This window comes from Carassius carassius, chromosome 45 (genome assembly GCF_963082965.1).
Source record: "Carassius carassius chromosome 45, fCarCar2.1, whole genome shotgun sequence".
NCBI classification, from domain to species: Eukaryota; Metazoa; Chordata; class Actinopteri; order Cypriniformes; family Cyprinidae; genus Carassius; species Carassius carassius.
The window spans coordinates 12,879,752-12,907,570 of NC_081799.1; the positions used below are offsets into that span (position 1 = coordinate 12,879,752).

At 34.0% G+C, this 27,819-nt stretch overlaps 1 protein-coding gene across 1 annotated transcript in view; it reads left to right on the plus strand.

Moving 5' to 3' along the window:
* Nucleotides 1-27,819, plus strand: part of gbe1a (glucan (1,4-alpha-), branching enzyme 1a) — a 152,452-nt gene that overhangs the window by 55,912 nt on the left and 68,721 nt on the right. Inside the window, exons 8-10 of the mRNA XM_059538936.1 lie at nucleotides 20,528-20,643; nucleotides 21,648-21,775; nucleotides 23,663-23,761. Of these exons, the coding sequence (XP_059394919.1) occupies nucleotides 20,528-20,643; nucleotides 21,648-21,775; nucleotides 23,663-23,761 (343 nt within the window). The remainder of the gene's footprint in view (nucleotides 1-20,527; nucleotides 20,644-21,647; nucleotides 21,776-23,662; nucleotides 23,762-27,819) is intronic.

Genomic DNA, 27,819 nt, shown 5'->3' on the forward strand with positions numbered 1-27,819 from the left:
TGACATCACATTTCAAAAATTTAGCTGTAGGCGAATTGTGAATTTTTTAATTGCAGATGCGCAGTATTAAAAGTAGTATCGTAATTTTAATGCAATTTAATTGGTTTTGTGAGTTGAAGTGGCTTTGATCAAACTAAGTAATAATTATGTAGGCCCTATTTTTTTTAAAACATGGTTGAACTTAAAAAAGAGGAAACTTAAGAAAACTCAAAATGCCTGGCAACATGATGCAATTTCTCAACTTTATTTCCAAATACTTCACAAAATTACAATGTTTAACTTTATACTATCAGGACAACGTTCAGTGTTCTCCCTTCAGCAGCTCTTTTGAAACAGCACTATTATACCCCTATAAAAGACATAACAAGACGTGAAAAACAAAGCCTGAAGACTGAAAGAGTAAACCTTCTGCAACAGATGCTGTAATACACACTTGTTTATTTCATCTCAGACGACAGCTTTGTTAGTTCTGGCTGGCCGTCAGCGTGTATTAGCAGCTGTCCTGCAGTAGACTTCACTCTGTAATTAACACTGTGTCTGGAGTTGTTTGCAGTCTAATTACATGTTTGATGAGCTCTGTTTTTAATCCACTGACACTCTCTGTGATGGCCGGAAAGATGGTATCTGTGTCTTTTGCAGTCAGTCACAACAGCCTCGAGTCAGACCGTGAGGAACAGTGACTGAAGGAATTGTTTTTTTTTTTTTATATGAAAGTGAATTAGTTGTACCCTTTGAGTTTTCCTCGAAAATATTACATCCCATGAAAATTAAAAAGGCATAAACCTTTTCAATCCTTTCATGCGTAGGCAGCAGGCATCATTAGGTAGGTGCGAGCGATGCAATTCTGAATTTGAAACAAAAGTACAAAGAACTAAAAAAAACAAACATCTAGAGACAAAGCTAACGGAGCAAAACAAAAGACGCTGTATGGCAGTGCAGCTGATATTTAAGTACAGTAGACAGCTCGCACATTGTGTGTGTGTGCGCGCACACAAATGCTCAAATGGAAATAGACCTCATTAGGTTTGATATACAAAAGGATTGGCTGTTGCATTCAGTCTGACACTTTTTATAATTTAATTTTTAAGATCTGAAAGAATCCCACAGGGCACACTGGCGAAAAGTCTTGTATTGATGAAATTTTAATTGCCTTAATGATGGGCCCATGCACATCTTGGAGAAGTCACCGTTTTTTTTTTGTTTGTTTTTTTATAAAAAATAAAATGAAAAAATCCTTTTAAAATAAGGTATAGATGATCAACGTCTCATAAATGCAATCCAAAAACTACTAAATGCAATTAATTATTGTTTGTTATTATTGTTATATAGTATTAATAGGACACCCTAAAAGATAAATTTCAGTGATGCTGATGTCATGAGAAATGCTTTTGTAAATCCAGAAAAAGACAACAAGAAGTCATTATCTTATTTTTTGTGAAAAGAAGATAATCAATGTCAGTAAATCATAACAAACACTCACCTGCACCATTAAAAGTTTAGCTTCAAAGTCAGAAACAGCTGACTGAGCTTAGCAGGCTTACTCAACTCACAGAAACTGAACAGACTTATAGTGGTCCGCATGGGACCCTGGAGGCCAGGCTTCTGCAGGAGTGTTAGCTAACAAAAGCACATTAGTTCAAACAGTGTTCTTGGCAGTGGATTTATGTGACATTCACAATCTGGGATGGCTCAAAAAGTATCGTAGGACTTAGACCAGGACATGCATCTGATCCTTACAATAGCTGAACAGTTTAGGCTACTTTTTAAAATAAGAATTTAAATGAGAAGGTCAAATTTAATTACAAATTTAGACACAGCTGCTTAAGAAGGCCCTGTGTTAACTCTGTGTTATTATAAGCACAGGTGGTAAGCGGACAAAAAGAGTTTTACATTTTAAGCGAATATAATTTTGACTGATGAGCTATGTTCAAAGCTGTTAATTAATTAGGTATTATTAGGAAACTGTATTTTTTGTTGACAGAATTAATTATTCAGATAGATGGAAGGACGAATGAATTTTGGTGTTGTTTATTATTGTATATAAATCAGCCCTTGCAAGATTTGAACCCATAACCTTTCGGTTTCTAGCCCAGCTCTTTAAATACAAACTTACAGCACCACAGCGTCTATCTATTACACAGCACTAAAAGTGCTGTTCTGTCTTTCTGAGATGAACTAGATGACTTGTAATCATTCATCTCTCAGCTGAGTAAACACAAGGGCGGGAGGAAGGATTCTAAGCTTTAATCTTGGTTTAAATCTTTCCTGGGCTTTACTGCATTTAAACCATCACTCAGCAGACCAAACCGAATTTCTGATGTTTATGAGGATATTTTTACTTTCAAGTCTTAATGTTTATGAGCTGTTAAGGAGTCTCGGTTGGAATCCATAAGTGCTGTCTCATAAATATGTTTTCCAGCTGTGGCTTGAGTCCTTCAAGTTTGGACTGAATTTGAGCTTCTGTGTACGTTTATGCATATGCATTTGTGTGTTATCCCTAATTTGCTGCAGTGCATTTGTGCTTATTTATGAAGTCAAATTGGAAGTTATTTTGATGTTGTAGAGTTCAAACCATTAGACATGCTGTTGCAGGTCAGCACATCTCACTTAACTGGTTATAATTGAATCCCAAAGGGTCCGTCTCTGCCTGTGAAGTGTTGTTTTGGGGCCAGAGAGACTGGTGGGGAGTTAAGGGAAGTTTGGAAGAGACTCATATGATCCGTCAGAATCACACAGTGTAGACTTTTTCTGGTCTGTTGTCTGCTAACCCACAGCCAATCAAAGAAGCTTTTAATAAAGCTGAGATCCAATGCATGGTCTGTGAGAGCACAGAGAACTGTTGGTATATTAGTTTTCTGATTCATTAAAGTCCTTAACAAAGTAATTTAGCATGTTGCTAAGCTAATTTGACACCGTAACAAGTGCAAAACCTGTAATTACAATACAAACCCTACAGCTCTTATTTGGTTAAAACTGGGCCAAGCTGGTTTATATTGTATTTAGCTTATGGGAGGTAATACAGGTTTGGGACAACATGAGAGTGAGCAAAATAATAACAGAATTTTTATTTTTGGGTGAGCTATCACATGATCAATGAACATCATAGTACTATAAATCTGTTTTCACTTTCTCCCAGCTGTTTGCTTTTATGCTAGATAACCAGATGTGTTTATAGACTAATCTTTTTTTTTTCAGTGTTAGCACAATGAGAGGTGAAAGATCATTTAATCCAGAAATCAGGCGCTGTTTGGCAGACCTTTTAGTGTCTACGCACTTCAGATGTACATGCTCAGAAAAAGTGCATGTCAAAACAGAACGCAAATGACATTTTTAACTTACAAGACTTTAAAGCACATGCAAATAATGTATTTTCATGATTGTGAATAAGTTCAGTGTCCTGGGAGTGTAAATTTATTGTCCTCTATCAAAAAATTGTGTTATCACACACCCCTACTCCTAGTGGTGAAGTGTTGTGTAATTTACTCAGAAGGTTATCCTCAATAAAAAATTATATTTTGACTAGACTTTAGTCTATTGTAATCTCATTTAAACTGGAGTTGCAGGTATCTCTTGTTTTTGTTGTTGCTGTTGTTGTTCCATATCCTCTATTACCAGAAATGGAATTGAAAGGAAACTATGTAAACCAATATTAGCATTAACCATTCATGAAATGTAGAAACTTTAACTCATTTATGCATTTTATTTGTTTAAATGTAATTTGAAGTGAACACAGCATTAGATTTGGCTAAAAATGTAACCTAGGTAGGCAGCTCTGTAAGGTTTGGAACAGAGCCCCCGAGTCACTCTTCTCTGGAGCTTATTGATTCTCAGAGATGGCAGAAGGTGTTAGCGGTATGACAGAGCAGTCCTGGCTGTGAGCTAAGACTCCGTAGGAGCTCATCGACTCTGCTCTGCCCCACAGGGACTTCACTTATCACACCAAGGGCTTTTACTCAATGTCTTCAACACCCAGGGAGCCTCGCAGGAGGGAAGCTCAGACTCTGTCACCCATTCACTCTCCGTACTATTGCTGCAAACCTCCACTTTGGAGACAGACATTATCTCTCATCAAGGGCAGCGTGCCAGGGTTTTGTCTTTAATCAATTATTGATGTGAGAAATAAAGCCGTATTTGGAATGTACTTTGTACTCTAACAGGTGAACAGATTGCTTTGTCTGACAAGGCTTGTGTTTCCAGTCAGGCTGAAAATTGAACTTTTTAAGGGGAAGAGAGAGATGTAGAACAAGGGGACACTGTGATGCCTGAGATTTAGAAACAAGCTGAGAGGAGATTCACCTCTTTTGCTTCGTCTCTGCCTTTTTCACTTTCTCCTCTTCCTTTAAACACACAGAGATAGTTCATCTTAAAAGAATATAACAAGTGACTCACCTTCAGGCAATATATGTTATTTCAGCACTACCGTATTTTTCGGACTATAAGTCACACCTGAGTATAAGTCGCATCAGTCCAAAACTACGTCATGAAGAGGAAAAAACATATATAAGTCGCACTGGACTATAAGTCGCATTTATTTAGAACCAAGAGAAAACATTACAGTCTACAGCCGCGAGAGGGCGCTCTATGTAAGACGGTATGTAGTATGTAGACGGTAATGTTTTCTCTTGGTTCATATCTCTTAGTTCATTTCTCTTGGTACATGTCAAATTAATTTTGATAAATAAGTCGCACCTGACTATAAGTCGCAGGACCAGCCAAACTATGAAAAAAAAGTGCGACTTATAGTCCGGAAAATACGGTATTAGTGTCAGATAAGTGTTTAGAAACTAAAGCATGTTTTTAAACAACCTTTGCAAATGGCTCTTACACTTACCACATCCTTACGATCATTCTTAGCCTTACGACAGTGTTGTAGTCGAGACCAGCTCATTCAAGTCCGAGTTCAGAAAGGGTTGAGTCCGAGTCAAGACCGAGACCAGAGAGATTGGGTCTGAGACAAGACCTAAAGAAACCTTCAAGAGTATGTAAAATGTTTGGTGGAAACAATAAAATTGGTACCATACTCAAACAGTATATAAAATATAACATGGCATGTACACTGTAATTTATTTACTTGATATAGGTTTAAAAAATATTATCAGTTAAGGGTAAAAAGGCCACCTATCACAGAATGTTTATTTTAGAGTCTTACTGCAAATAAACTATTTGTGGCTCTTATATGCAAACTGAATAATAGTTGATGTAAGAGACGTTTTAAAAAGTTAATGTGTTAACTTTCATGTTCATGAGACATCCTGACCTGAGTCCTGCTACCTCTACACTAACGTTACACTAACATCTCGCATCACAAGAAAATCACCAATCATTGAACATGTCAATCATATGGCCCTATGAAATCCGTTTAATTTTTTCCAAAATTCCATTGTATTTTTTTTTCCAAATTCTGTTTTTTCCGTTTTAATTTTTCTGGATTACATTTTTTTTCTGTTTTAATTTTTCTCAACTCCTTTTTAATGGTTAAATTGAATTGTATTAATCAAAAAGCATGTCTAATTAATTAAAATTATAACACATACATTTTCACAACAATTTATTAAAAGTTGAACACAAATTACATGTTTAGGGACCTATGAAATGTTACATTTTTTCTTCACCATATGTTTTATTGTTACCTAATTCTGTGTTTTAGCATGTCTAATTATTTAAATGTATAAAACAACTTAATTTATTCTTTTTTTTTATAGCCTTATGAAATTTTTTCCTTCAGAAATTCTGTTGTGTGTTTACATTTTTCTAGTTAACAAATGAAGACAAAACATTCATTAAATTTTTCTTTTAATTATTGAAAATTAAGCAAACTTTATTTTTTGGTAAACAAAATGTTTTATTTTAGTAGTAGTAGTAGTAGTAGGCTATGTACATTCTGCTGAACAATAGTAATACATTTCTGGCAAACACTTGTCTTTAAATTAAACCAGATTTTTTATTGTGAAGGGTTTCCATGAATACCTTTACAGTTCTGCGTATGTCATGTGACGCTAGTTTGACTCAAATAAAACAGCCAAATGCCCATGAAGTGACTCTCAGTGCAGTTCTGGAGATGTTGTTCATGTATTCATGTCCTCATTTAGTGAGACGACAGACGCTGAAATCACCAGAGTGTCACACGCGCATCCGTGTGTAATAAACGAAGTCGCGCTTCTGCGCCATTGATTAACACAGACACACAGAACATGCAGGATTCATATTTAAATATACTTTTCCGGCTTAATATTTACAGGCACTAGTCCATATCGTGATTTGATGTAAGTGCAATGACCTACTTTTCATTAATTCATTCAAAATTGGACAAATTCTGTGACATTCCGGGTTAAACTGTAAATTCCGTTTTTATGACTGGATTCCGCAATTCCGTCCGCGTTTTCTGCATTGCAGAAATCATAGGGCCCTACAATCATATATCAATTTAAAGAAATATTAACATACAGTAATAATCATGAAATATTTTGATTGGGACTCGAGTGGACTTGGCAATAAGTCCGATTCGTAATATAATATAAAAATGCAAACGAGTCCATGACAAGACCAAAACCATTAAAATAAGGTCTCGAGACTGAGTTCAAGACCGAGTCCGAGTCTCGAGTACTCAACACTGCCTTACAATGTCTTACTGTTTCATCTGGGGGTTGATCATAAACACCATGTTAGAAAATGTGTAGTAATAACCTGAGTGTAGCTTGTCAAGAAGAATCTCCACAAGTTCGGCATGCTAAACATTCCATCAAATTCCTCCATCTTAATCTTTATAAAGAGCTGGACAATAATATAGTTACATAATATAGTTAAAGGCAGTTGAAATTTGATATACAGTACAGTATTTATCTCTTTACATGTGTTTACTTTATGTGTGTTGATAAAATCAGATATAGCATATATCCAGTTTAATATACACAGCTGTGTGGTAATACATTTTGCGACAATATAAACAATCACACATTAGTGATTTACCAGAGTTATGGAGAAACTAGTTAAATGTTATGGCGTTACATAATTTAATTTCAAAATAAATGAAATTGTTATGTGTTATAGTTACTGAGAAAATAAATCTGTAATTAAAGGGCACCTATTTTGCAAAATCCACTTTAACAGGGTGTTTGGACATAAACGTGTGTTGGCAGTGTGTGAACACAACCAACCTACAATGATAAAAATCCACCCACTCCTTATTTTTTGATCCCCTTTAAACCAAATCAGTTTCACTAGGCCTGCCTGGTTGATTGACAGCCCTGTATTGCTATAGTTTCCGCCCTCAGAGGTTGTACGCTGTCCTCCATTTTCTCCGCTCTCAAGCAGCTGTAACATCAACAGTGACTCGTAAACAATTCTGGTGTTCTGTGTTTGGATGCATGACTAAACATAAGAGTCTTAATTTTCTCCCAGCATCTGAGCTGTTGAGGATGCAGTGGATGACTTTCATTTTTCAAGGTAATGAAAAAATCTACCTAAATACATTTATCACTCTAGACTCCTTTGTGAATGTTATGTCGTCATAGGGCATAGAATTTCAGCCATGTTTGTGTGTGTAGGTTATCAAAGTATTTTAATTGATCAGGGCAGCATTTGTCAGATTAGTTTACGCTGCAAGCTCTGTAACATTGCACTGTTTCATCCAACTTTCAGTGCATTTGGCTTCCCATATGTACAGCTGAACACTGGTTCTTTTGTTCTGTCATGTTCTACCGGCTGCTTATTGTTGTAGATTTTCAATGCGGAGAGACGTATACATGACGCCCTATTCTGGAGAGGGGGCGGGAATATGCAGCTCATTTGCATTTAAAGTGATACACATCAAAACAGCTTTTTTTTATAAATCTAGCCCATAGACATTTAATTCTATTCATTTTAGCACACATGCATAAATGCATAAAGGAATGACGTACAGTAAGAGGGAACCTGAAATGAATCAAACATCAAAAAAGAAAAGGTCAGAGAACAAAAATAGTGAAGTGGTTTTGTTCATTACACCAGCATTTCAGGAGAAATTGTTTACTGACTGAACTGCATGGCATTAATATGTCATATGTAAACATGATTTAACAACTTTCCGAAAGTGAAAGTGACATGACATACAGCCAAGTATGATAACCCATACTCAGAATTTGTGCTCTGCATTCAACCCATCCAAAGTGCGCACACACACAGCAGTGAACACAAACACACTGAACACACACCTGGAGCAGTGGGCAGCCATTTATGCTGCGGCACTCAGGGAGCAGTTGGGGGTTTGGTGCCTTTCTCAAGGGCACCTCAGTCGTGGTATTGCCAGTCCGAGACTGAAACCCACAACCTTCGGGTTAGGAGTCAAACTCTCTAACCATTAGGCCACGACTTCCCACGTGACGTTCTCTTGTGTGTGTAAATTAACTCTAATAATCTGATAATGAATTTTATCAAATCAATTAATTTGCAAAAGAAAACATAACACCACCACTAATGTTTGATGCCATTAACATCCTATATTTTTTTAACCAACAAGATTCAAACGTTGAAGGTGCAACCATGTTAAGCTTGTTAAGTTACGTCGTTGCACAAGAAATGCTCCCCTGATGAATTAAAGGTGATGAAATGATGATAAATAGTCATGAATAACTAAACTATTGTTATTTTTTGGCTAACATTATAAATGGTCATTTTATTATAAAAAAATAATCCATTGTTGTTGTTTTTGTTGTTGTTTTTACATTCTGTCAAGTTTGTTCTTCCACTCTGTCATTATTTCTCCTGGTGTAAGATGGCCAACAAGTTTCAAGCATGTGTCCATGTGGGCATGTGTTTGTCTCTTTAATCCCTTCCTTTTATCAACTGTCTTCTTTTTTTCCTTTGTTAGTGGCCTGTTGAAGTGTTACATTGTTGTCTGGTTGCTGATTGGCTGCTCTCTGAGCTGACAGTCAGATTAATTGAGCCTCTCCACTGAGTCCAATCAAACCTCACAACCAACACTGACACCAAAACAATCAACGACGACTCGCAGCCCGGCCTGAGATCCACAACTAATTAAAGGGATTGTATGGTTTACTCTTAGAGAGCTGCCTAATGCTCCGCGGGTCATCATAACACGGCATGTGGGATATCAAAGCTCACAGTAACACTCGTGAGGATTTGTTTTTATGATTCCTAAGGCAGGTTTGCTTTCTTCTGGCTGGTGTAGCACTTTATAATTAATTTGATTGGGTTTGGTTCAGCTTAATTTGACTCTATTAAATAAATTTAAATTCAAAGGTGCTTAACTGGAATAATTGTGGCGTTTCCAGTTGTAAAAAGCTCATAAATGGTCATAAACCATTAAAAAAGAAAGAAAATCAATTGAATCCACCAGTACTGCTGTTTTGTTTTTTTGTTTTGTTTTGTTTTGTTTGTTGTTTAAAATATCAAATTGGAATTTGTCACATATCTCACATTTTTGTTGCTTATACTATGTACATTTAGATCATTTCACTCTTTAATTTAATCAATGTGTAAATTTAATCTATAAAAACAACCAAATTTTCAATAATACTATTTAATGTAATCTTTAGAAAATCTGATACTGTACTCATGCTGTTCATTACAGTGTTGTGATGGCTAAGTTCTTTTTTTTTTGTAATTTATTTTTAATCAATTTAATCACAATAGAATTTTAACATATGTCATTTGTTGTTACAATACTGTCAATAACATGAAAATAACTGTTAGCTTATCTGTGTCTTTTGGTTTGTGTCAATTAAATTCCTAATGAACAGAGAAATGAAAAAAATATTCAAATGAGATTTACAGTGTTTTCAGTATTTTTAAATGACAAAATTCAGTAGATTATCTATAAAGCTATCACACGTGGATAGGTAAATTATTTACCTCTTTTTTCCTGGAATGTCCTGTGAAAATAACTATGTTGTAATACATACCATTACCATGATATGAAAGTTTGTACCGCCCACCCTTACATCTGAGTGAACAAAGCATCTACAAAGAGCTTGAGAATAGATGGATAAACAGGGAAAAACAGGTCAGGGGGGCGAGAGATCAATGTACAGGAAGATGAAATGTAGAGAAGTCAGATGATCTCCTCCTCGTATTCCCATGTGCCCTTGTGCTGAGTTTCAGAAAATCATAGCAGTGTGGTAAAGCCGTATTTAGACCTTTCACCCTGGCCTTCATTTGCAATTTGCAATTAAAGTTGTGCTGCTATTTTAAGCCTTCACGTCTGACCCAGGGCTTTTGTGTGTGACTCATAGAAAAGTGCTGAATTATTGTGTCACCATCAGGCCCTGGTCAGTAATCTGATTTAACCCTCTGGAGTCTAAGGGTATTTTTGGGGCCTGGAGAAGTTTTGTCATGCCCTGACATTTGTGCTTTTTTCAGTTTCTTATAAATATCTAAATGGGTAAAGACTAATCTCACTGTAATCAGCACAAACTGGGCTGTAATAATATGTGAAATGCATGTATGTACATGATTGTGTTTTTGAGAAAAAAAATATTATGCGTGGTTAGTGAAAAACTAAAAATGTTAAAACGCTTGAATAAGGCAAAAAAACACATAAAGAACAATGGTTCCCGGGATTTTTGAGAACTGGAGCTTGTAGCCTAGACTTTTTCTTTCTAAATGATGTGAAAATCATCTTGTTTACTCACTCACAGAAAACAATATATTGATTTAAATTTTCTAAGACACTTTTTGTTGGTAAAAGTCATATGCGAGTAGGCGTCAACTACCATGAATATCATTGTGATTTACACCTGAGAAGACAAAGGCCTGCATAATGAGCTGCATAATGAGCCGTTCAGTCATCTGTGCCACTGAGAGTGAGGAGTTACAAGAGAGAATGTGAGAACAAAATAAATCTATATAATTTTATGTTTGTAGTTTATTAAGAATATATTTAATTATCCCACAACATAATTTAATATCCACTTGGGGGAGCAGTTGAACAGTTTATTAGAAACAATCAAAGCTGACTTTCAAACAAATTGTTTGGCATGCTTACTCCAGTCACACAATCCTTCAGAAATCCTTTTAACAATCTTATTTTCTACAAAAAAAAAAAAAAAAAAAAAAAACATTTGTTGTTATTATTATCATCATTATTATTAATGTTGAAAAGAGCTGAGAATATTTTTCTGGGTTTTTAGGGGGAATAAATTGAAAGAAAAGCATTGTTTTTACATTTGTTACAGTTATCTATTTGTTACATTTATATTATTTACATCAAGCTTTTGAAGGGTATAGTGTTGTATATTGTTATTGAAACTTCATAATGTTTCACTTGATTATACATTTAGTCAGGAATTATAGTTTGGAAAAAGTCTAACTAGTAAAACGTTTACACGTTATGTGAAAACTAGTACAAGTATATAAATAAATAAAAAGAGACTTACTCATGTTTATGATCTCTGCTGAATAAAGTGCTTCATTCTTTTTTTCTGAGGAAATCCATTTCTCAAATCCTCAACCACATTACATCTTTTTGTGGTGATTTATGTCTTATTCCTCTCATCGCAAAGCAAACAGTAAAATAAAAAAACTTGAATTCGTGCGTATTCAAGCCGCACGCTTCAGTTTGAATCTGAATAGCGCGTACGGCGCGGGGGCGTGGTCACATTAGATATAATGAAGGGAGACATGAAAAACAGACATCGCGTTGTTTTCATATGGATTACTTTATCACAGAATATCTGTTTTCGGCGGCACTTGTTTAGTTTAAAAATAGACATGTCAAGCTTTCTATAGATATCTCTCTCATGTATTTTCGTTGAGTATTCACGGAGTTACAGTTCATTTAAATGACGTGTTTGTAAAAGAAGATCAGCGCAGACAAAGGCTGCAGACAGCGCACCTTGTTTGTTATCTTTATTTCATAAGTGCACAAAGTTGTGTTGTTATTATGTCTGTATCCAAAAAAAAGTAGACCCTTTACAGATTCGATTGTTATATTGCTCTTATCTGTACGATTAAAACTGAAAGTGTAATTTAAGTTCTTTTCGGGGTTATCAGGAGAAAATGACTCAAAACGCGTATCCGCGTTAATCGACTTGAGAGGGAGGTTGGAGCGAAGTTTACTGCCATATAACTCTCTATCACTTTTGTTAAATGATTTGCAGAATTAATTTAAATACATTTTCTTATGGTCAATTTCCAGATCTGCAAACAGAAACATTTGTCTTTGTTTTTTGTTTTTATATGTATATACACTGTATTAAATTATATCTGTGATTAGTTATCACAAGGTATCACTTATTATTTGTTATCACTTAAAATTCAACTAAAATAATTAATAATGGGTTGTTTCAACTTTATATTATTTGTGAAATTTGCTAGCAAATCTGAATTAAAAATCTGAATGAAAATTGTTCTACAATCAATTATTATTATTATTATTATTATATATTTTGTATTATTATTAATACTTTAATTTTGCAAGGATGCATTTTGAACTTTTGATTCATCATCAAATAAAAAATAAAAAACAGGGAAAAAAAACGTTTTTTGTGCAAATCAAAATTTACAAATCAAAATTAAAATAATAGTAAATGCTACAACTTTTGTTATTTGCTATTATTAGCAAATCGGGAAAAAAATCTAAATTAAAATAATGGTAAATGCTACAATAAATTATTTTCTTTAAAAATATTTATTTTATTTATTCTTTTATTTTGAACTTTTGATTAATCCCAAAAAAATAAAAATAAAAAGCAGTTTCTACAAACATATTAAGCTGCACAATTGTTTTTATTGATAATAATAAATGTTTCATCAAATCAGCATATTTTTTAATTATTTAAAATATAAAAATAGTTGTTTTAAAGTGTAGTAATAATTCCACAATATTAATGTTTTTAGTTTATATTTTAGTCTGCCATATAATTTTTACATTAAAGTGTGTTTTGTTTGTGTTTTATATATATGTCTTTAATTATGTTAGCAAAAAATAATTGTGTTTACCATGATCTTGATTTTGAATCTTGCTAGTATTTCTTGGCATCATTTTTTCAACTGTATATTTTAATTTAATCATTTTCTTTGAAAAAAAAAAAAAGTACAAAAATTCCTTCAGCAACAAACACTGAATCCACTAAACATTCTCCATCGCTGTCTCCGTCTTACTCTGTTCTCTGTCTGTAAATGAGGATACTTTTGACCTTGACTGCTCTTCCTGGCTATTGATTGGCCACGTTAGCGTAGCCCGTTTTTAATCAGCGGCCTGTTTTGCAACTTCCATTCACTCTGCTGGAAGAGAGCGATTCCTCCAGTCTCCCACAGCAACAGATGGTAAAGAAGTAGGGTTGTTTGTGCGCAGAAGAATCTTTTTTTGAACCCAAACATAATGAGCCCATATTCAGCCTTCAGTCTTTCCTGCATTTAGTGTTTGGCAGAAAGGCGGTGAGGAGACGGGTTGCCAGTGTGTGTTTCTCTCTCTCTGAAATCAGTTAGGTCATTAGTCACTGCACATATACAGCATAAACAGTGTCTTTTCCGAGCCGCCTGTCTTTCGGCCGGCCTGCAGCGTGTTTGGCTGATCTAATAGATGAGGAAAGGCATTTTATTTTCAAGGAATTGTATTGAAGCATTTCGTGTATGTTGTTGTTGAAGGATTTTCTTGGTGAGTGTTTGTTGTGCGGACTGAGACTTAAAGCGCAAGATATTGTGCAGAATTGAGTAAGATAATTTGAAACTGTAGTGAGTCAAGCTATTTATTATTCATAGTAGTTCAACTACAGTCAAGTAAATAAATTGTCAGATGCACAGCAAGGTAATTGCAAAGCACATCTATCTACACTGAAGTTTGTTAGGCTAATATTTAGCAATCTGGCACAAAAATAATAAGGATCTCAATTAGTGGAACAGCATTAAAGCTGAAAGTTCGTTTACACCAAACAGAGTTAAACAAGAAAACACACTGATTTATAAAACAAAGTGATAAACCACAGTATTTAACTAAATGTTTCACTAGATTAATGAAGCAATGGAAATTAAGAAAAATAAGCTTATTGCTGGAAAAGCAGCTTCACACAGTTCAAAATTAATTTAGTAGCAGATATATTATGATTTCAGTACTTGTTCTGATTATTTAAAGTGCAATCCTTTCGAATATTAAGTCACATTAAGATGTTTATGATTGCATAATTTCAAATATTGAAGGGTTACTCCACCCCAAAATGAACATTTTATCATTAATCACTTACCCCCATGTCGTTTCAAACCCGTAAAAGCTCATTTCATCTTCAGAACACAATTTAAGATTTTTGGATGAAAACCTGGAGGCTTGAGACTGTCCCATAGACTGCCAAGTAAATAACAATGTCAAGGTCCAGGAAAGATATGAAAAGTCGTTGTCAGAATACTCACACTCACTTAAATTGTGTTCCGAAGATGAACAGAGCTTTTACGGGTTTGGAACGACACGGGGGTAAGTGATTAATGACAAAATGTTCATTTTGGGGTGGAGTAACCCTTTAATGTCTAAATATATATATAAATAACTGTTAAATTTAAATGACTATATGTTTTATAAAAAATAATAATTACCTTAATATTTTCTTTGTATGAAAAATTATTTTACACACCTTTAGTATCACAGCTGTCAATGTCATATTTAAACATTTACTGTACATTAAAAAGGAGAAAAGAATCCATAAAATCTTAACTAGATGAATATCAGAATTACTTGCACTGCTGTAAACTTCAATTAAGAAAAAGAGCAATTAATTTAAGACCTTTTAGCATCTTTCATTAAACTTGAAATTCCCAGATTGATTTTTGAGGTGTTAGATGCATGGGGTTTAAAGAAGGACTAGATTTGACAATTTTGCTCTTAGGCTTGTTTTGATGTTTTCTTTATCTCTTTTTTTCTTTTTTGGTCGTTTGAAGTTCTTGTAAGTTGTTTGTTTCCATTGTACTTTACCATTCAGAATATCAAAATCTTTCAGAATCAGAAGTGATGTAACCGCATATGCAGCTTGATATTTTCTCGCAAGCAAATGTTCATGTTCAAGACTTTTGAGCATTTGAAAACAAAAAACAACATTAATTAATCATGACCTTCAGGATCAGAATCCATAAACATGTTGTGTTGCACTATTCATTTGGCCTCCATACAAAAGAACACAATTATGGCTTATCTGCAGATGAGAGTTCAGCAAACCTGCCAGTGTTTAACCTTGGGACTCAACTGAAAGAGCCAGAGAACGGTAGCGCTCAAAGAATAAACACACAGAGAGCGGAAAGAAACTTTTGTAGCTAAATATTATGGCCCTGAATATATTAATATCTGTTTTACTCAACAACTTTTTGTTATACTAATCCATCAGCCCTTTTTTTCTTTTTTAAACTCATAACCAGCACAAGAGCTCTTTCTGTGGCTTTAAGGGGCCATTTGTGTGGATGTTTGTTTGGTTTGTAGAAATGCCTGAATGTTTATTCATTCATTTATTTTACACATTTTTGAAGGAATATGCTTTTGTTATTTTGTTGAACATATGGCTAGGTCAAACACAGACACTTCAACATGTTTTATTCCTAACTTGATAACATACACAATGACAGAAAAAATATGGAAATATATTATTTATAAGAGTTAGCTTGAATGAGAACGTTGGCCTTTTTATCATAAAGTTTTCAGCAAATTTATCAAGAATGAAATGGTAAAAAGATAAAAATAAAGAGTGAATTCGTAAAGGGAAATTGACGACACAAGATATATAAAAAAATATATATCTATAGCAATATATTAATAGTAACATTGAGTAATATTACATTAATTAGCATTTTTAACAATAATAATAATAATAATTGTAATACATTAAATTAGACTAAATTTATAAAAATGATTAAAATCAATGTAATTAATAGTTTAATTGATCAAATATGGCTCAAACCATAGTAGAAGTAGTACATCGTAGTAGTATTAGCAGTAAAAGCAAAATAGTGAAATGTTATTGTAATTTAAAATAATTTGTATTTTAATGTTTTGAAATATAATTTATTCCTGTAACGCAAAGCTGTATTCCTATAATGCAAAACTATACACACACACACACATAAGTTTTATAATAGAAATGACTTTATGGTTATCATCTATTAGCAATGCACGTCCAGTTATGGAAATTGTATAATTATAATGGCAAAGGTTAAGTAAACAACATCCATTAAAAGCCAGAAGTGTTCATATTTAAAGCAACACTGATGTGTTCTCATACATTTAGTTAAAACTTCTTTAAAGAGATGCATTTTTCATGTCATTTTTCTACTAAATGATTCATTGTGAGAAGCATTTTGTTGAAGAAAAAAAAAACAGCCTCGTGTGTCAAATTCATACGAGCAGAATGAGGCTGCTTTCATAGTTTGACTGTCAGATTGAAGTGTTTAACTGTGTGTTACACGTCTATTGTGAACACACAGAGCAGATGGTGTTAGATGTTTGTCTGATGGTCCTGGTCAGTGGCCCGTCTGACTGCTACCTGCGCTCTCCTGAATGATTACCCCTCACGGGCTCCAGCGTCTGCCCTGCGCTCTCACCTCTGTCCTACAGAACAAATACACGCATGTATTAAAAGATTTCAATAAGAAAATCATATTAAATGCTTTGATGTCATGACACATCAGCAATGCCCTACTTTGCTGGAGTGCTTGAGGTTTGAAAGAGCTGATTTGTTTAAAAATGGTCTGAAGTTGAAGGATTGTGGGGGTTTCAACTATCACAACCATTCATCACTCATCTCTATTTGGCCTCGGTGGGAATCTTATTGTGCTTCCCATCTTTTCTCTCTCTCGTTTCTTGTCAGTTTGAGGTGATGGTCCTAATCTGTTTATGGTGAGGGTGGAGGCAGGCCTGTGGGTTCTGTAACCTTATCATATCAGAGCAGCTTCCCGTTAGATTCCACAGATGCACAAATGCAATCTGCCTCTGTTTATGAAAGCTTCATATGGGGATAATATGCATGGCTTTTTATCAGTGTGCGGCAAGACTATCTCTGCACTGAAAAACTGTGTGTGAAAGGGGAAGATGTGGCAACGGAGAGTGCATTTGCTGAGACTGAATTGTGAGACTGAATAATGGCCATTCATGTATTCGCAGATGCACAGCAGTAGATGTTGTGGATTTCTGTGCATTTTTTTTAATTTATGCACACGTAAGTTTTTATGTGGAATGGAGGTCTACAGTTTATATTATAGTTTTTTGATGTGTTTATTATGGTTAGTTTTAGTATTTTTTTTATTTTATTCTAATTAATGTTTTATGAATGATTGCTTATTTTTATGTAATAATTATAATGTATATTGAAAAAATACTATATATTGTATAAAATATTATGTAAAAGTATTTATTATTATTATTATTATTATTATCATCATCTTCATCATCATCATCATCAAATGTTTCTATTTGATACAAAACAGTAGTAAAATAAATACAAATATTTTATTAACTATTTATGCAATATAAATATAAATATTTGTTGTTGTTGTTGTATAATTATTTTTATTTTTATATTTTATAAATTGTTTTATATAATTTATATATAACAGTTTATACATGTATTAAATCTTTATATAATATAATATAATGTAAAATAATGTAATATAATGTAAAATAATAATAAAAAACAAATAAAATATAAACTAATAATTTTATTATCTATTTATGTAATATAAATATTTGCTGTTATTGTTTAATTAATGTTTTCTTTCATTAAGAATAGAATAGAATAGAATAGAATAGAATAATATTGGGTCAGATGCAGACCTTCCAAATTTAGCAGTAGTAAAATAAATACAAATATTGTATTAACTATTTATGCAATATAAATATAAATATTTGTTGTTGTTGTATAATTATTTTTATTTTAATATTTTATAAATTGTTTTATATAATTTATATATAACAGTTTATACACGTATTAAATGTTTATATAATATAATATAATGTAAAATAATGTAATATAATGTAAAATAATAATAAAAAACAAATAAAATATAAAATATAAATTTTATTATCTATTTATGTAATATAAATATTTTCTGTTATTGTTTAATTAATGTTTTCTTTTATTAAGAATAGAATAGAATAGAATAGAATAGAATAGAATAGAATAATAATGGGTCAGATGCAGACCTTCCAAATTTAGCAGTTCAGATAGATCAGGTCAGGATCCCAGGGTTTGAGAGTTTGGCTGTGAGGTGTGGGTTTGAATATGTTCATATATATATATATATATATATATATATATATATATATATATATATATATAAGTTTTACTTTTGCCAGAGTCCTTGATAACCCTGCAGATTCCCTCATCTTAAATTGATGATATTGTTTATTTACTGTATTGTATGTCTTCTGAAGAGGCTACAATTCTTTAGGCCCACAGCTATGCACTCCTGGGTCAGTCCAAATGTTATTCATCTGAAACTTACAGGACTGAACCAAACACCTCCAGGGTTTCCACAAAGCCAAGGCAAAACTCCTTTTAACCACCCCTGGTGACTCTTACCAAGGCCTGCTGCCATGTACTGCAGTGAACGCTCTCGTATGTATTCATACAAGCATGCAAGCACACGATTATGACTTTAAGCACATCTCTATGAGTGTGGACTGAATACATCAGTGCCTGCTTGGAAATATAGCTGTGGTTGTAGATATTATTTGTGGACGTGACACCAATGTGGTCAGCGGATTTAAAAAAGTAGTGAAGTAACTCAGTTTGTCGAATACTTCTTAACACTATGGCATGCTAGAGGTTCTTATCGCTTTTAATGAATTGAACGCTCCTGCGGTGAGTCTGAATGCTTTTACAACACTGTTAATATCAAAGAATTAAAAGCATAACGTTGTAAGGATTGAACCCCTGCTGTTCTACCTAATCACATGTTTGAATGCACACGAGACGGGGGATGGCGAGAAAGTTAGATTTACTTTGGGATGCCTTCATAGGCCCACTGTTGAAAACGTGGTACTTAGTTTAATTGCAGGAATGAAGGATTGAGAAAGGAGGAGAGACCGTGCAATATGTTGATTTACTATCAGTGATGTTCTTTTTAGTTTTCTGTTCATCAAATAATCCTAAACAAAATGTCACAGGTTCCAAAAAATATTACTCATCAAAACTGTTTCCAGCACTGGTAACAAATCAATATATTAGAATGATTTCTGAAGGATCATGACTCTGAAAACTGGAGTAACAACTCATGAAATTTCCGATTTGCCTCACTGAATTAAATTATATTTTAAAGTGTATTAATTATGTATTAGCCTATATATGTATATACATCTGACATGGAAAAGAGTGAAAATTCCTCACATGATCACTAAGTTACCGAACATCTGAACATAACGAACCAAATCCACATCAACGCATCTTCTTCCATCTGTTCTGCAAAATAAACAAATGTATATTTCTGCATCGTAAATGCTGTGGAAATATCAATATTAATTGTGTCTATGCAAATGCATTCCTGCAGGAACAGAGCTAACGCGGGTTTGGAGAGTATTTATTTCATACTCTATGACAGCTTATTTAATGTAAAAATTATACATTGTATTTAATGTATAAGTTACATGCACAACAAACTGATAATGTCATAGTGGTATCGCATACTGTAATTGAATGTAGCCTATCTATACCTATATCTATACTTAGAACAGAGACCCTTTAAGGCTGATTTATACTTCTGCGACAAAACTACACTGCAGGTTGTGCGTAGTACAATAACATGTTGTGAGATGTAATACAGTGGTTTTCTTGCACAGAATAATTGTAATAAATACTTGGCAGTATATGAAATGCATATAATTCTTTCAAGGGGTTTATCATATTTTGGCATCCATAGCATAGCATCCCTGGTCTAGGACATTATTAGGGTTATACTCTTCATGCAGGATTTAAACGGTTCTGGGTGAAGGAAAGCAGTAAGAGTCATAGATGGAGAGCAGGAGGCTGTTCTCAGAGTGCCATTTCTCATGAAAGAATGGTTTCAGTCTTGAGTTAGTTTCATCTCCTCACACTGTTCATCGTTCTCCTCAGGGAATCACACCACCACCAGCCGCCCAACCTGCTGCTCCTCTTTCTCTCTCCATCTGTCTTTTTGGGCTGAATCAACCAACCCTGTGTAACAGCTACTATTTAATCAGAGAAGGAATTCATTTCTCAATTGTGTGTTTTAAGCACTGTCAATTTAAGCACTGTCAATCAATTTAACTTAAAATCAACTTAAATTAAATCATTACATGAAATGGCAATTACTCAATCAAATTAAACACAATTTAAAATATTACATTAATTGAACATTTAAATATTGACGATAATTCCCAAATTAATTCAAAAACATTATCGAGGCAGATGAGTCAATCATTGAACAGATATTACAAGTAGAATGTATCCTTTGTGAACAGCTTGACATGTTTCTTTCTCTTTTTTTGTATTTCTATGCACCAGAGTGTGTTCTAGTTGATTGATTTTTGGATTCTTATTTCATCAGACAAGGGTCGATTTTATGTGGAAGCTCTGGAGGAAATGTCTTTCTCTGTTTCCCACAGCTGGGAGGTGGTGCGGTTTCTCCTCTCCAACCTGCGCTGGTGGATGGAGGAGTATCACTTTGATGGCTTCAGGTTTGATGCTGTGACTTCAATGCTGTACCACCACCATGGCATTGGTTAGTTGTTCTGCACCTGTAAACAAGCCATCATTCATTGTAAAAACAAATCATTGTCTTTATAATATTTGGTCTTTTTCTAAAATATCTAAGTATCAAGGTAAATTTATTTACTGTTTGTGCTGTATGCTGATTCATTAAAAGTAAAAAAAAATGAATAAAATAAATAATTAGTTCAGTCTACACTGTTTGTGCTGTATGTTGATTCACTAAAAGTTGAGAGAATCAGCTCATATTAATTCGTTCAGGAATCGGTCTATACTATTTGTGCTGTATGCTGATTTACTGTGAAAACTGAAAGCTTTCCAGTCCTGCCATTAAACTCACTAAATTGTTTAAATCATGCTTAAAATAAGAATTTTTTTTTTTTTTTTTTTTTTTTTTTTTGCAATAGCCAAGAAATATTAATCGAGAAATAACAGATGCAGCCATCTCTCTGGAAACATGCAATGCAATTTTGCTTTTGCTTCTCAAGTAGGTCTAACATTTATCCTATGTAAAGACATATTTTTTTACTGAAAATGAAACAGATTTCCGGATTAATTTAATTTATTTCATATACATCGCTATGTCCATGTAATGTTTTACTTACTTCAAGAAGAAAATGGTGTACTTCATATATGTAAAATTTGACTGTCTGTATTGGTCGAGAGAGCGAGTCTGTATAAATGCCTCTGTACATCTCTGAATCAGTTCAATTAGATGAAATGTGAAGGCTTTGATGCACTGATTCATGAATAGTGTGTAAGAGGCATGTCAACTATGTCATTTATGTTGTATTAATAAAGCTCTGGATCATCGCACATGGAGGAAAAGTACAAACTGCATGAATAGATTTGAAAGGCCTTCTTAAACCATTATCATAAATTATGGGAGACCTTGGTGGCTCTGTACATATTACATTAAAATGATTACACTTGTGAAAAGATTGCAGTGCCATTAATCCATATCCCACCGGACAACTTCCTCCGAATCACACAGTCAAATTATCTGGTTTTGCCCAGGCACGTCGTTTTCGGGGAACTACAGTGAGTACTTCGGGATACAAGTGGATGAAGACGCACTTGTCTATCTAATGCTGGCCAATTACATCCTCCACAAGCTCTACCCACAATGCATCACTGTAGCAGAGGTGAGAGTCTACCTGCACAGGGTGCATTTCTATTTTTTCACAGGGGGTATAATTTTTCCTCTTTCCTACCAATTACAGCTCCCATTACCTTTTTTTTTCACTCCCAAGTGGAAATTTCATTTAATTCTTTTCTATTCTCCTGCTCTGTGCCGGTGCGTTTATTTAAATCTGAGCTCCTGTGAGGTCGGAGCTGAATGCTTTGGCTAATGGATCAGGGTGATAATTGGGTGATTAAGGCCAAAAGATTCAAGAAAAGAGCAGGGGAGATTTTCAGGGGCAGGCTCCGTATGGATCTGTTTCACTCTCTTCTTCGCTGGTCTCGTATGACCCACAGGCAGGTTGTAATTCAAGCAGGCATTTTTCAGATTGCTTTAATTCACCCATCTGCCAATGTTATTAATCAAAAGTACAGAATGAATGGGGAAGTAGAAGAGTACAACAGCATCCCTGAAGATGGACGGAAGCTGTATCTCAAGGGTTGCCTCAAACCAGGCAACATTCGTTTCACACATTTACTCAGTCCCAAACCTTCTCACTGCAGGGAAATCAAATCTGAAATTAATATTTTTGTTTAAAACCTCTTAGAAATTAACATTCTTACTGTCCAACCAATTGATACTTTGCTTTTGAGCATCAAAGATTTGCAAAAGAAAGTGACTCCATCAGTTAAAGTGTGTTCTGGATGACCATTTTCAGTCCTTACATTTTCTTAACCCTGATGTTGCATATAAAGTGGGAAACTGACTGGACAAGTCAGATCTCAATGGAACTGCAAGACTCAATCCAAAATTTTCTCTCTATATATTATGTGCTCTCTGTACCTTGGCTTCATCTTTGCTGACAATTCAAGTTTAAAGTAGTCTAAACTGGTCTAAGGTATATTAACTGGTTAATAGCTTTGTGTGAATCTGAGTCAGTATCCACTGAAAATCATGACATCCACCACAGCTATCCTTGGCACATTTGTTAGAAAAGTAGTCCAATTTGTGAATATAAAAAAAAAAGTTGTAAATCAAATGTTTTCAGTGAATCAGTCGATTCAATTCACAAAACCAGTCTGAATGATTCAGTCACAAATAGGACTGATTTGATTCATTCGTTCAACTCACTGATTCAATGCTCCTGTTGCCAGAGGAAATGGCTTTCTGGAGGTGAGATATACAAAACTTCAGGACACTTGGAAAAATAGTTTGGAACACTTTTATGATGCTTTTAGGGTCATTTGTGGATTTTAATCCTCATTCACTTTAATTAAACTGCAAAAAATGAGTATCTTCTTCAATATCTTTGTCTTGTTTTCCAGTACAAATATTCAAGATACAGTACATTTACTAGGGAAGCAAAGTGATGTAAGATATTAAGTAAGTTTATGTTTAAAAAAAATATGTCTGTGGGGCAAGACAAACAAATAATACAAAGGGAAATAAGATTATTTTTATTAGTCATTTGCTGATATTTTTTCTTGTTTTAAGCAAAAATTAATGTAGTTTTGTTTTTAAGAAAACAAGACTAAGGTCCAGATTTACTAACAGCTGACAGTACCAAACCGTTTGACATTGGTATTTTTAACTGGTATTTGTGCCATTATTTAAAACCTAAATTGTTGGTAATTGTTAGTGAATCACCCACAGAATTTTCTCCTCCCATCAGCTCTTTTATGGAATTGTGCTGTAATGCTAATTTAGTAAATCTGGCTCTAAATATCTGATGTCATTTTGCTTGCCAATTAAATTTATCTTAGTTAAAGAATGGTTAGATATTTGTAATGATTAGCTTGGACCGGATAGAAGCCTGGTTTTTTAAGACAGCTTAATCTGCATTTTTCCAAGAGGCAATGTACATTTACACACTTTTTACTGCTCTCCATTCCTCATGGATTTTGTGTAGGATGTATCAGGGATGCCAGGCCTGTGCAGGTCCATTGAAGAGGGAGGACTGGGCTTTGATTATCGTCTGACCATGGCCGTGCCAGACAAATGGATTCAGGTGAGCTTCCTTCTCCTGTGATTTCTCCCTCTCCACACAGATGTTGCTCCTTTGTGTTTGGTTCTGTGCAAATGATGTTGTTTGATGTTTGCAGTTCACTGTTTTGAGGTCATCTCTCTTTATGAAGCTGTGTATTTGTAGACTTTGCGCAGTGGCTGTCGAGCATCCAAATCCCCTGCTGGCCCAGCTCTATCTACGCATGTATCAGCGTGGGCATTTCCACTTTAATTCAAGCCAGGTTTTTGCATGACGATGCCTTTTTAAAATGACAAAAGGAAGAGTATTGATTTGAGTTTGCATCGTGAGTTCAGAGTGTAATCTGAGATCTGGCACAGCCAGTTCAGATAGCAGCCCACTTTTTTTTCTGTTGGGCTTCTATTTCAGTCCCACTTTACTCATCTTTCATTCGTCCTTTGGCAGCATTTTGAATGCCATTAAAAGGTTTGTGTATTGATATTCCCGTCTCTATCTCTCTATTACAGCAAGCCTTTGCATTTGTGTGATTTAATATTTATTTATTTTCTGTGCTTGTTCTGTCTCTCTCACACACACACACACACACACACACTTCTCTCGTTCTTCAGGCTTATTCAATATGACTTCCAAAACTCTAATCACTTTCAAGTCTCGTATAGGAAAGTCAAAATTTTCACGCTTGGCACCAAACCAGAACATAACCCCCGAAAAATAATTGAAAACAAGTGAAACAAATCGTATTCAATCATATAAAAAACAGACTTGCAAATTGTGTTGCCTTTTAGCTGAACACAGAATATCAAGTGTATCCCTGTTTACAATCTTAAAGGAACAGTTAACCCCAAAATGACAGTCCTGTCATCATTTTAGACATGTGGCAGTATTTGGTAATGCGATACATCACGATAATGATTATGCACAATATTGTTATTGTGGGCACTTAAAAATACAGATAACAATTATTTATTACAAATTATTCTGAATTTTAAATGCATTTTAAGAATACATTTCCCAACAAATGGTCACAATGCATAACACCGCTATATGCGTGTGTAAACAAAGCACAGATGAGAAGCTCATGGCGGAATGCGTGAGAGACGCTCTGGATGAAAGCGCACCGTACTCTCTTACAGCAGATGGCGCTGAACAGCAGAAATGCAGCCGTCACCCTGTAAACCCTGTAAACAAACAGCTGCGCTACTTTCTGTTTCCAAACATGTTTAAATTATTTAAACAGCCATTCAGATTTTTGTTTTCGCTATGGTGTGATCCACAGTGCCAAATACTTAAATATTTAGACTTAATAGGCTATTTATTAAAATAACTTTTTTACATTTTAATCTGGACTAAACATGCCCTAGATATTGTTTGGAAATGTTTTGATTCTTTATTGCTCGGTTACACTTTACATTAAGGCTTCATTACTTAACATAAACTTCCATTAAAAATTATTTCTAAACATTCATTAATCTTAGGTAATTCCAATATTTAATAACACATTGTTCAAATCATAAGTTACAACTGTATTATTTAAATGTTCAATTATTTTTGTTATAAGAAAAAAATTATTAAACCTGTTATACTCTACGACAACACTTTTTTAAACTAAATTTCAATATCATAATAACACTGTATACTGTGATAAAAGCATTAGCAGTTAATCGCAACATGAAAATTTGGTACATCTTTTACTCACTCTCATGTGGTTCAAACCCGAGTGACATTATGATGTTTGTGGAATGGTGATGCTGCTCTTTTCCAAAAGCATTCAGGTACAATGTGTGTCCTTTTTCAGGTCTTCTAAAGACATTTGATAGCTTTGTGTGGGAACAAACCAAAATTTGTGTCATAAGCATTGTAGCCATGCACTGAAAAATATATTCATTGAATTGACAAATTTTTTTTTTTAGTGTACTTGTAAAATGTAGCTGTAATACATTTTTGCAACCGCTAACCTTAAACAAATTAGTATTATTTGTTTTAGTGTAGCTCTGAAATCTCGTCTTATGCTTGTATGGTCAAATTATGCCCCAGTTGTGGTATAAATGACAATGGTTTTAAAGTTTTGCATATCTTATTATCAATTCATAAATAAGACATAAATAAAAAATAAAATCATGCTAAAAGTTATACTAATAATCTTCTTAATGAGTGTTTTTTGTAATATTTTAAGTAACATATCTAAATATCACTTAGAAGCTAAATTGCATGATTGTATAACTATAATGTTAAAACAGATTTATATTTCAAATAGATGCTATTCTTTTGAACCTTTTGTTCATCAAAGAAACCTGAAAAAAAAATGTATCATGATTTCCACACAAAAAAAAAATCACAAAACCAATAATCAATGTTTTCAACATTGATAGTAAGAATAAGAAATGTTTTTAAGCAGCAAATCAGCATTTTAGAATGATTTCTGGAGGATCAAGTGACACTGGAGACTGAAACCTTTTTTCCCATGACAGGAATAAATTTAAATTTAAAATGTATTAGAATAGATCAAATAAATGCAGCTTTGCTGAACTTAAGAGACTTCAGAAGACTTTGAGTACAACCCAACTCCTACAGGTATATTCCAGTTTTATGGAATTTTTAGATTAAAGTCATATGGGTTTGCAAGAATGGGGTGAGTAAATGAATTTTTCATTTTTAGATGAACTTTTCTTTTAATCCCTTGACAAACTATAGTAACCCTGCGTCTGTGACCCCCCTCAGACAAAGAAATTCCTGTCCATGCTTCACCTCTCCGTGCCATAACTCTCTCTTTCACAATGAGCTGTTCAAAAGGGCAAACTCCCTCCTGATTTAATTCTAAATTCCACCTCTTTCTCTCTTTCTGTGTCTCTCGTCCTCTCCTCCTATGTCACACACAATGTGTTAGGGCTTCTCAGCTGTGCGCTGCGCTGTGACAGAGGTCAGCTGAGCGTGGCTCACTTGTGAAATTAAAATGTCCGCCTCTCCGAATCGATAATGCAGATGATGAACAGACTGGAGAGAAACAGAAGGAGAAGAGGGCCACGGTCCGTAATGAAACCTCCCCAAAAGCTAATGAAATCTTTAGAGATTTCCATAAAGAGAGCAGCTGTTCTCTCTCCCTCACTGTATTCGGTGATGAATACATTAATGTGTGGAATCAATAGGTTTATTAACAATGCTGTTTGATTTGCGGGGCTGAGAAGAGTGTGAGTTCAGTCATACTTCCTGAAGTAGAGAAATGGAAATGAAGTTATAACTGAAAAGCAGATTAGATCACAATGAGTTTCTGGTGGCCTGTTGCGGGTGGCAGTTATAATGTCTGCTGCTGTCTGTTGGGTGGAGAGGTCAACTGACACGTACAGTATCATATATGTGTTTCTGTGTGCATTACCACTTAAATTCACATTCTCACATAAGCATCATGGCATATTTAATTTTATTTATTTTTCTTGTTTAGGTTTTTCTTGTCTAGGTTTTGTTTTGGTTGTGTTGAAGTTTTATTTTAAACAATATATATGTGTGTATATACATATATAAAATATTTTTATTTTAATTCAGGTTTGTTTTGTTTTTGCTGAAGTTTAGTTATGTTGTGTTCTTTTTTGTTTTGTTGTTTTGTTTCATTTTGATAGTGTTGATGTTTTGCATTGTTTGTGTTGACTTGAGGCTTTTGTTTAGTTTGTGTTTGCGGTTTTTGTTTTATTTGTGTTTTGTGTTGAAGTTTCATTTCTGTTGTCTTGAGGTTTTTTGTTTGTGTTTGAGGTTTTTGTTTCATTTGTGTTTTGTGTTGAAGTTTAATTTGTGTTGTCTTGAGGTTTTTTGTTTGTGTTTGAGGTTTTTGTTTCATTTGTGTTTTGTGTTGAAGTTTAATTTGTGTTGTCTTGAGGTTTTTTGTTTGTGTTTTAGGGTTTTTGTTCCATTTGTGTTGTGTGTTGAAGTTTTGTTTGTGTTGACAAGGTTTTTTTTTGTTTGTTTTGTTTGAGGTTTTTGTTTAATTTGTGTTTTGTGTTGAAGTTTTATTGGTGTTGTCTTGAGGTTTTTGTTTTGTTTGTGTTGTTTGGGGTTTTTGTTTCATTTGTTGTGTGTGTTGAAGTTTCATTTGT